Consider the following 11614-nt stretch of genomic DNA (forward strand, 5'->3'; position numbering starts at 1 on the left):
AAATACTGGTTTGCTTTGAAATCGATATAGGAATATTCTAAATAAAAATTGAGAAACATTATATGTTCAAATTTCAATAAAAGAGAAACATAAATACAACAGAATAACATAAATAGAAACAGTTATAATGCTGTATACAGCTTAACGTGCTTCACTGTTATTATGTTTAAGTGTCTGAACTTACAGTTAATTTGTGGTTTTGACAACCGCTGTTGCCTAAGACAGCTGTTCTTATTCTGTTGTGAAAGAGTTTTAGCCGAGTAGTGTTAGACATTCAACCATCCCTGAGCTTTAGGAGCCAGCTCGAAGTCCCTTGATATGGTTTTCTTAACATGGGGCTTACCATGCAAATAATTCTACAGATATAAAAGTAAGTAATTTACAATTAAGCAATTTACTGAGGTATTCCCGTTAATGAGTTTCTATTTGTTTACAGTAACAATAATAGTTGCAATAATAGGAATTTAAGTTGCTACAGCTTCAAGTAGGTTTTTATATGCAAATTTGAATTTAGAAATTATTGATTCAATAAGGTACAGTAGCATTATAGTATGGGCCAAACTGCAATGCTTAAAATATATCAATGAAAACGATACAAAAACGATATGTTTGCGTTCTGATTGAACAAAATTTAAATACACTATAAATATAAGAGAAGCCTATTTTAACAGTCTCGGAACCTTGGGGAAATATTTATTGCACATTAGGAAATATAGATTTACTAAGCATTGTGAAATAAGCTTGTTTCACAATTTAAACTTATTAAAATAAATTTAATAATAACTGGTGAACGCTTATTACATTCTCTGAATTTAATCTCCGACCGCATCATTTCAGCCTGAGAAAACGTCATGCTGAGTCTCAATTCAAACTGGGATGATAATATCACTAGCACATATGTATACATAGTGAGGAAATAGAAATAAGTAGATATTACTCACAGATAAAGTAACTTATTTATTCAAACGCGCTGTGCTAAATTCCAAAGTATAACCATCATCAATATTCGGATTCACAAATATCCTTCCTCCAAAGTCTGTTTTATATCAGAGCAAAACATTTTCAGTACATCCCCTCCAGGCAGAATGTTTATAACGTGTTCATTTCTTTCGCAGAGGCTAACAAAATATCTGTATGCCACTCCTTTATCAATTCTTAAATTGTCCAACATTTCATTCATAGTTGGCTTTATTGTATGGAAGTATGAATATTCGATGGCATCCTTCAAACCTGGAATCCCGGTGACCTCGTCTACTCCATCAGCCTTCAGACAGTCAGGACACAGGCTGGAGAACGTGTCTAATAAGCTATGTTGAAAACTCTTTGGGTATCCCCATGTTGGTGCTCTCCAGCCGGTGTAGGTGGCACTGCTCATGTGGTTCTGTGGAATAAAACATTATTAGTCCATACAGAGTTTGAGGTGGCATAATCTGATTTCGGTTTAGTAGTTTTTATATATAAAATATATTTTTTATCAAAATAAAAAGTCAAAGAATGTGTCATTTAACCAGGCGAAGTTAGGGCTAAGATTCCCTCTCTAACACAGCCTGGGGCCAACGGCTTGACGGTGACTAAACCAACACTAAGGACCGGGCAAGCGGGCTGCTTGCAAAGACAGGATCGCTCAGCGGTCACTCGCCCAAGCAGCAGCATCGCTTGGCGTTGCTTGATTCAGTTACCTTGCGATAACCACCGCACCTGCTCCACTGCACACTCGGCAAAACATTATTTGCTATAATTATTCGAAATAGCAATTTTATAGTCAGATCTATTTAAAAATGACTGAAAGTAAGATGTGATGTTTTACTTTTTTATAACATGACTGGATTGTTATTTATTTTATTTAAGACAATTTTTTTATTTTTAGTTCACGTTGCAGTAAAACTCTATTTACCAGCATTCGTTCACGTTCATAATGTAACTAATTTTTATATTTATTTGCCGTTCTATTCCATTAAAACTGGTTACAACACATCAATTGCCATTACTATTGAGACATAGGGGCTGGTCTCAAAAGGTTATCGTATTTTTATTGTAATTAGAGAAACAGTTTTAGTAACCAATAGTTATAAAATTAAAAAGTAATGCAATTAAAAACTAATTACACCACTTTAAGTCACAACTATATAAATTCTTTTCGTTTTCCACTTTAATTTCGAGTTAAAATTTAAACAATTAAACTCAGATACTATAATACACACAGCGTAATCAGCATAGTTTGAAAACTTTCAAGGTTTTAGTCAAGATACGTTCTTAAATTTTTCACTGTATCTAATCTGACAAAATACCACTACATATAAATATTTCTTTTTCATACAAAAGTACCACATTATTTACAACTGTAGGAAATAGTTCATTGGATCATAGTTTTCTATTGCGATCATTACACTTTATTACGGACATTAAAATCAAGAGAGAACCATGGAGTTGTAATTATCAAATAAAATGATAGTAATATATTAATATGTATAAAATAGTACTATTATATAAGGTAATATAATATATAACAATCACCAACGTAGAAAAACTGGTTGTCCTTATCGGCTCTAATACAAGTCACTTATTACATTACTGGCCTGCGAATGTGACTTAAATACTACAATGGTTGCAGTAAACCTGAACAAATCATGTGAGTTTTCCAATGATGCAACTGATAATTCTATAAGGAATCTGACCGACTAAAGTATCTAAATATATATTCATGTTTACCTGTGGATAAGAATAGGGGTACTGGTAAGGCACCCCATTTTCAAACGCAGTAGCTGAAGTTAATATAGCAGTTGCCACGACAACAATAGTCCACATGATTAGTCTAGAATGAAGAATAAAATATAATAGTCTCTTAAAGAGTTCCAAATAAATAGAATAAAAGAACTTAATTAATACAAAATATCCTGTAAGTATTTATATTGTGTATGCATATAGCGCAGTTTAATACAGATCGATTCACAACGTGTATGTGCTAAATTTATTGAATAAAACATGTATAAATTATTTGCCCGTTTAATATGTCAAGAATACACCACAGAACCCTAATTTCATTGATTCCAATCATTCATGTTTTCGTTTTATAATTTAAAATTATTTCTCAAGGAAACAGAAACAAAATTAAATCGCAAAAATAAGAAATGTACGCATTACTTTCTTTTACTGGCAGCAAACCTAAAGCTGTCTCTACAATCAAAGCAAAATAAATAATTATCGGTGATGCGTAACGTTATTTGTTGCCCAAGACCTGACAATGAACTTATTTATTTATTTATTTTACATATCAACGGTCATATCTCCATTTTTACAAATATTAGACAAATAATTAGATAATTCCACTCAAGATGCTAAACTAAAATGATGAAATAGTTCAACTTCACAATATTACGAGAGTTCTATGGCCCTCATTAAAACCGCAGCACACGTAGCCAAAAGAAATGCTCGTATTTTATAGAAGTATGGTAAGGAACGTACTAATGTTTATTGTTAGGTTGTATATTTTGTTTTAGTTGGGTGTAAGATTTTACTCATTTTGCAAACTACGCGGATATTTTGAGCTACTTAGGGACTAGAGAAATTTCCTTTGTCGATTATAAAGTGCTGACTCGGAATATGAGTAGATTTCAAAATATCTTTAGATGTAAATTTAGCCATGATTTTATCATTGCCAAAACCTTAAGTGGAAAAACACAGAATTGAGTATTTGAGATTCATATTCTGTCAACGTAACTGAAGTATTCAGCGTTCACGTTTTATTGTTATACCTTTACGGTAGAAACTATTTAGGCAACTATGAAGATCTAACAGAAACATGATACGGTCGATTTAACAATCACTTAATAAACCAACCGAAAACAGAGTTTTATTTACTGTAAGACAAAAATAAAAACACACCGACATACATGGTAATCTTTATAAAATAACTGCCAATATTATGAAAGCCAAAATATTAGTAATCTCTAGACTTTTATTAGATACAGTTTTTTCGACGAACATATAGCCATTTTCCACTACATTACATTGACCTTTCGAAGTACCGATTTGGATTTCATATGTAAGGGCCCAAATGGTAATTTTATTGTGGTATATATTTAGTGATCAGGATTACTTAACTTATCTAGTAAAATACTAGATGTCCTATACAACTTCAAAGCTATGTCTCACACTTACTATACAAAAATTAAATATATAAAATTAAATTACTGTTACTACAGTACACTGTACTTATCCACAAAAATTACGATACACTATCAATTTACTTTGAAACAAATAAAAACTATTGCTTTATCTATCAGCATTAAAAATGTAATTTTATTAAAACAGGTTCGTAAAATATAGTCAAATGTGGGTTTAAACAAAATTAATACAAAAATTACATAGAAAGTGTAAACACAATAGTTCAGTATGGTATAATGTACAAACTTAATTCACTTAGCCTACCTGCTTCAGGCACAGTAGAGGAACGTTTAACGTTTAGTCAAACTTGCAGTGTTCAGATGCTCTAATATCTCTGACAAGAAGCCGTAAATATCGACGCAGTATATGGCCTGCCAAATGATAATCATGTGCCGTAACATTTAATTAAATATGAGATAAGAGAACAATACTTTAATTACTAAATGTTACGCAACATCAATAATGTTCATTATAAATTGTTGATCGTAAAACATGGAACAATGCTCTGCTTTTAGAGAACAAGTGATAAATGTATTTCCTAATCAAAACCTAATTAAAAGTCAACACCGAATCAAGGCACCAGCGTGACTCATGGCAGTAAAATTTCTTATCATCATTGGCCTGGTAGTTTTACGTCTTTTTCTCTCAGTTTAATTGATTTTTGGTTCTGCCTATAAGTTTCTTTCCCAATAATATCAGCTAGGCTCTATGCGCTTTAGTATGGTTAGGACTAGTCACCGGCCGTATTGTAGTCTGAGCATTATCGAAGTCTATTACTCGAGATGTGGGACAAATCTCATTTTTGTCCGTCTGTTCCTACGATATTCATAAAACAAACTGGTTTATAGACTTGATGTTTTTCGATAAGCTTCATTTCTATATAGGCAACACTGAGTTTCATGACGCGTAACCATAATGGCAACAAGAACGTAGCAGAAGAAATATTTGTAAACAAACTTGAAACATTAATACGTATTACCTAACTATCTCAACACACTAAAATAATTACTTCGTGAATTAATTTATGTGTAGATTTTTATATTACATGAACTTATATATAACTTATATATGTTACGAAACCCAAACTTAATAAAATGCAAAATGTAACTGAATAATAAGGAATGATGTCTCGAGGAAAACAACCAACAGATTTTAAATTTTGGATGGAAGTTCATATCAAAATAGATAAGAATAAGTTCTGTGATGGTTTATATCCAAAAATGTATGTTACATAAGCATTATTGAATCTAATCTCAGTCGGCTGACAATAAGTCTATTTTGTCCTTCATGGGATGAAAATATAATTTTTAGATTGCCTGTCCATCTATGATATCTCTATAATGCCACAAGCAATAAACATTAAAGTTTGAATTGAAACTTTACGAAATATCATTCATAATTTCTGGTTTGAAGTAGGATATGACTTTGCAGGCCAAAAAATCGTAGTCTTGCCACAGATAAATTACGAGTTCCTGCTACTTATTTCTAGTTTTCTTTAGTGGTGTATAAAAATTGTTATGCAATCAGCTTGTTTTAAGCTTTCCTTTTTATTATTTTAAATTTTCTTTTAGCTTGATTTCTTAACATTCTAAATTAAGTACAAATTTGTAATCGATTTAAAACTGACTTTCGGACGAACTATAGACTTTAAATTGTCAACACAAATAGGAACTGAAAAAACGAAGGACGTAATGTACACGTACACTCCCGGGTATGAAACAACCATAAGAGGTGTTAATACTCCCCAAAGGCTTAACATTAAACTAATATGGAACATTGATTTCTTAAAACATTTCTATTTTATATAACTATGTCGCCAAACAAAATTGCTATAGTGTGTGGACTAGTAACACCTATAGCAATCTAAAAATCCATGTTTTTTGTGCCTGTTATTATTATATTCATCATAAAAATCTCAGAATCACAGAGGTGAATAATTGGGTTAAAGTCAGCGTCTTGACTAGTAAAGTCACAATCGACTAGACTAGATTTTACGGGATCATCCTCTAGACTAGCTACAATTCCGAACGGCCTTTCACTGAACTCTGAAAGCACTGCTTTATTATTAGGTAAGTACCAGTATATAAACTTCTTTTGTCCATTTAAAACATCATTGATGCCTGATTGACTAAGGAACTCGAGTCCTGTTTTAAGAGAATTTTAAAATAGGATTTGATTTTTAAAGACTTAGACAACATTAAATCTGATTAGTAAGTTGAAAAAGTATGTTATTACTCATAGCCATATCAGTAATTCAAAATAAATATGGAATTATAAAAGGAATGGAATGAATTAATAGGATAAATAATGAACCGTGTTTTTTCCTTATCCCATATATTATAATGTGGACAGAGAAGAAGAAAGATCTGAAACTAATTTTTTCGATTTAGTGAAATTTATATTTTTCAGAGAATATCAATGATAATTCCCATATGAGAGAAAGACTAAGACTAAATCTGAGAAATCGGTGCTATTAGACGACCAAACTGTACTAAGTAATCTGAAATTGTGGATAAAATGCCTTCATCTACTGTTAGGACTAAAACTTGGAATAGTTTCATATTAACTTAACAAAAAAATATTTTAAATCAAACTTGTACGCTTTAAATAAAAGTGTTTGGCTTATTTTAAAGATAATTAAAAGGTGTATGGGGTAACTATGGTTTTTTAATTGTCAAACGATATTTTTATCACAGATTATATATTAAAAAAAATAAATGTACATTTCATCTCAAAAACCTTTTTAACTGAACTGCTTATACAAATAGAAAAGAGAGACGTGGAAATGTGTTTCACTTCGGTTGGTGTCCGTCTTCCCATAAAAAGTTATTAGTACTAACCTTAAAGTACAAAAACTTAAAAACTGAGGTAGTAGTATGTACGTATACTAATATCTCAGACAATAGTGAAAAATATATACGTTACGAAAAATATGACAAATCGATATTTTATATATTAATATTTTACAGTCATTTCTGGCAAAATTTTCAGATGAAATCAGTGCATGTGTAATTGAAACATGTCTAAAATTATATTACATTGAATTTAATACAATACATAGTAGCCTGAAAAGATTGATACATTTTAATGACAAACTTTTTTTAGTGCTCGAATAGTACAAGTTAATTTGGTATATTTACAGAAGTTATACTAAAGCACAAGTAACGGTTCCCATAAATTTACTTTTTTATTATTCATAGAAATAAGTAATCTTTATGCCATAAAGCTTTAACTATTATAAATGTTATTGCTTTCCCGGAGTGTTCAATAACTATTCCAGTCTATTTATTAGGTATAACCCACTTTGTTCCTTTGTTTTAAAGTGAAAGTCAAGAATTATTTAAGCCTTTATTCAAGAACAACTTTTCAAAAACATTCGATAGAATTTATATGAACAACATTACACCTTACATATTTTTATGAAATTGTCTAACACTAAAAAAACATTTTCATACATTTATTGTTGAAAATACATAAATTAATTATTAAAATGCTTACCTTTTGTGTTTGTGAATCGGGAGTCAACTGAGGAAACTCACTTCTCACTTCCATATATAGCTTCAGTTAATAACCAACAGAACATAAATATTTATCTACGACAGTTTTACGACCGATGGATGTATTGTTTTTGTTAAATTAGCGTAAAAAACATGTAAGTCGTATTTCATACTTGACAATACATTATTAATGAATTCAATCAACTGTGGTTGTTTCGTTCGCTGATAAGAAGTTTATGGTTGTAGCGTCTCAATCTGTAATTGTTTCACTTGCAAACAAGTGTGAAACTCATATGAAATAGTACTGCGTCATTCATACATTTCTACAATATTTATTTCAATGTGTCTTGATTATAATAATATCAATATTAACCATATTATTAAAACTAACTGAATAATAACAATGATCTTTATTTCAGTTCATAAATTATTCATTTAAATACATCCAAATGAGTTCAAAATTAAGTAAAGCTGGTAGATTTCTATAACAAAAGGATAGTTTACCTTAAAACAATAAAATATTGGAGTTTAAATTGCGACAGATGTTGAGAACAGTTCAAATGTATCTGTTATAAATAAAAAATAGACTAATTTCCTATTTTTGTATTGCTCGTGCACCTGAAAAATAATAAACAATTCTGGCTTGATTTGTTTTGTACAGAATTTATATATCTTATTATACTTCATATATAGTAATATATATATATATATATATATATATATATATATATATATATAGATTTTTTTTATATCCTACTTTAGCCTACTAAAATTATTGTAGAACCAATTCACAAAAATGGCAATTGTTAAGAAATAGATAACCTGAGAACAATCAGCCTGATTTTAACTTTCTATAAAGTATTTGAAATAATCACGATGACGTTATTAATTTAAAATTAGTTAAATAACCTGAAACTAGTTTTAATAACTACAATGAACTCAACGAATATCAAGTGAGTACTTATTTTTATTGTAATTTTTAACAAACTGTTTTATAATAGTTTAATGAAAAGTAAATATGTGAAAGGGTTTTTTTTAATTTTTGAGCTGTTTTTAACCTAGTGACATTTACAGTGATAAAAGCTGTTGTATGAGAGGCACACGACTCCGCTAGATCCGGATAGTTCTATGCAGAGGAGAACAAGTGCGGGTATGTGACCGGCTCAGCTCGTCACAGGGCTCGATTCTCTCTGCAACATTTGCTTTTAGGGCTTTATTAACCAATTAAAGTGAATACCAAAAATGAGAATTTGTGCCCAAGCGGCCGCTACCGTTATTTCTTTTTCTTGGAACAAGATTTTAAGTTGTTATGGGAAAATATAACACCTAATCTAGTAAATTTAGAGAGTGGTGTAGGCTATGTTCAATCATATGAAAATTATCTATATAGTAAAAATGAGTTGATAAATGTGTTGTTAAGCACTAAAGTTGATCAAGGCTACTTGTTTCTTTTAATATTAGTTAAAATCCGAGGAAAACTTTTATAAAGAAAAAGATGAGAAGTCATAAAAGCTTCCCGGAAAATTTTAGAATGTGTCAAGATAAAATTAGTATTTATTAAGTGTAATCCAAATTTGACCGACACTAAACAACTGAAATTCGTTAAATAGACTGAAACCTGTTTAAATCTAAATTTTAGAATGTATAGTGCATGATTAGTAGTGTTAGTGGCAATGAAAATTGCAAGGCAGTTATTTTTTTACTGCAGATTGTGCCTGTGGAAAAATTAAATAAATAATTTTATGAATACCAGATTAATGAAGAAAGTTGAGGATGTTTGTATATAAGGTACTTGAATGTCACTGGTTGGTTTTCTACACATAGTGACATATAAAATTTTACAATTTCATAAGGAAAACTGCAGAGTCACTAACATGCATCAAAGTTCATATGCGCTTCGTTCTTTAGGTTTCTCAAAACCTGCTTTAAAATATTAATTTTAAATGTTGTGAGAACTTTGCAAGGACACCAGAAGCGGATTTCAAGCACCAAATAGGATATTTTGTTAAAAGTTGGTGTCAAGCTCTTAACCCAACGTAAAATTATTTTTCATTTTCGCTAATGTACATTAAGTGAATTTTGTTTATTAGAGTAAATACACAAATATATAGTTATAAATTAAAAATAAATTAAACCAATTCTTGTATGTTGGCTTGGTGTACGGTTTTTGCCTTCTCAGAGCATGTATAATCATGCACGGACATCTATTTTCAAATATTATGTACCTCAATCCCTGGCCCCGCGTCATATTTATGAATCTGTGACTGGCTTTAAAAGTGCCGCATTTGGAATACTTTTGGTTTATTACACCAAAAATGGATGAGTATATGGATATTTAGCTCAATGTCAGATAGTAACTTCAGATATGATCTTAGAATGATTGCATTGTGGAATACAACTCATATTTTAGGTAAGCAGTTTATTAGGCTGGTGCAATCATTACAAATTAGGCCATATGAAAATTTTAATTTAAGAGGTATATATTGGTACAATATCCAAGGATCTTAGGCATTATTGGGGATACCCTTCTGTTCAAGTCAAGATTAACTTAAGTCCTTCTTCCAACTTCAAATGTAAAAAACTGAAATCTAAATTGTTTTCAGTGAGCACATACTATATCGTATAGTGATCGATGATATAAACTTCCCTTATTGAAAAATAAACAATTTGCAGCTGAAATACAAAGTCGCTTTAATGTTCTGCAACTTTATTTTATAAGCTTATTCCAGGAAAGCGATTCACCATTCGGTTCACCAGTCGACCGCATCGTCCACAAGTGTTTATAGTTCCTCAAGCCACAACTGCGGCTCGCTCTGCATGAGAGGGTTTATATGGCACGCTAATATTCTGCAACTTGTATTTCATAATCTAATCATTCCAGGAAAGCGATTCACCATTCTGTTCTACTATAATGGTCAAGGCCGGGTCGACCGCATCGTCTACAAGTGTTTATAGTTCCTCAAGCCACAACAGCGGCTCAGTCTTTACGAGTGGGTTTATACGGCACGCCAATATTCTGCAACTTGTATTTCCTATTTTAATCATTCCAAGAAAGCGATTCAGTCTTAAGAGAGAATTTATACGTCATGCTAGAAACCTGCTCAAGGAGTATTTTATTACGTTAAAATAAAGAAAAAAGATCCTAATAATGAATAATGTAAAATGATTGATTTTCTGCATCTGGTGTTTTTGTGTTTCTTACATTACAATATATTCCAAGTATCTCTAATTCTATAAAGTAGAAATTTTGAACACATGCTATACTCAGAACTGTTATTGAAAATACCAAACACAATTTACTCTAAAAAGTCATAAAATAGATAAAAACACTTTATTTAACACGTGTTATTCTTATGCAACATGTATTTAGAACAACTTCGTTCTATAACTCATTAGATGACCAAGGAGAGGCACGAAAAAACCAAATTGATACTTAGTAGGCCTACATTTTTAAGACAATTTCTTGAATTTTTATTTTCAATGTTGGCTATTCACTGTGTAGAAGAATACCTCACTGCAGCATTGACTATTACAATGCTGCAGTCTATCTAATGACTATTACAAGGATTAACGTCGAAAGTTATAAAGCTATCGAGAGTACTTCACAATGATCTTTGCTAGCCTAGACATAAGGGCGTGCCACACCCTGCCTGCTTTGACGAGAGGCTGGTTCAGAGCTGGCTTCCCTTTCTTCCGAGGGACTTGACTCAGATAAATCCTTAAATTAATTCTCATATATCTCAAAAAGAGGCACCTCTACTGTCAAACTTATCGATTTAGGATTCCTGTCACTGAAGAAGCAGTGCAAAGATCCTTTTAGAACTAGTTTTAATTTCTAAGGTTCTTGCCCTAAGAAAACAACTATTAACTAACTCGTATATTAACTATAAATAAAAATTGCTTTTTACTATCGTAATTACGTTAAAAACACCTTTTGCGTTCATTTACATCAG

The 11614-nt window shown here is 31.0% G+C and overlaps 1 protein-coding gene across 2 annotated transcripts; it reads right to left on the minus strand.

Moving 5' to 3' along the window:
• Positions 1–937: 937 nt before the first annotated feature.
• LOC124368585 lies at positions 938–7709 on the minus strand. 2 transcript variants are annotated; one of them, XM_046825827.1, is made up of 4 exons: positions 7663–7683; positions 4429–4535; positions 2710–2812; positions 938–1381 (listed from the first exon to the last, which is right to left on the minus strand). In XM_046825827.1, the coding sequence occupies exons 3-4, from the start codon at positions 2803–2805 to the stop codon at positions 1013–1015; spliced, it is 465 nt and encodes a 154-aa protein (XP_046681783.1). In that variant the 5' UTR covers positions 2806–2812; positions 4429–4535; positions 7663–7683; the 3' UTR covers positions 938–1012. The 2 variants fall into 2 exon arrangements, with proteins under 2 accessions (XP_046681783.1, XP_046681784.1); XM_046825828.1 differs by lacking the exon at positions 4429–4535 and having other exon boundaries at positions 7663–7709.
• Between the last annotated feature and the right edge of the window lie 3905 nt (positions 7710–11614).

Source organism: Homalodisca vitripennis, chromosome X (genome assembly GCF_021130785.1).
Source record: "Homalodisca vitripennis isolate AUS2020 chromosome X, UT_GWSS_2.1, whole genome shotgun sequence".
Lineage (NCBI taxonomy): Eukaryota > Metazoa > Arthropoda > Insecta > Hemiptera > Cicadellidae > Homalodisca > Homalodisca vitripennis.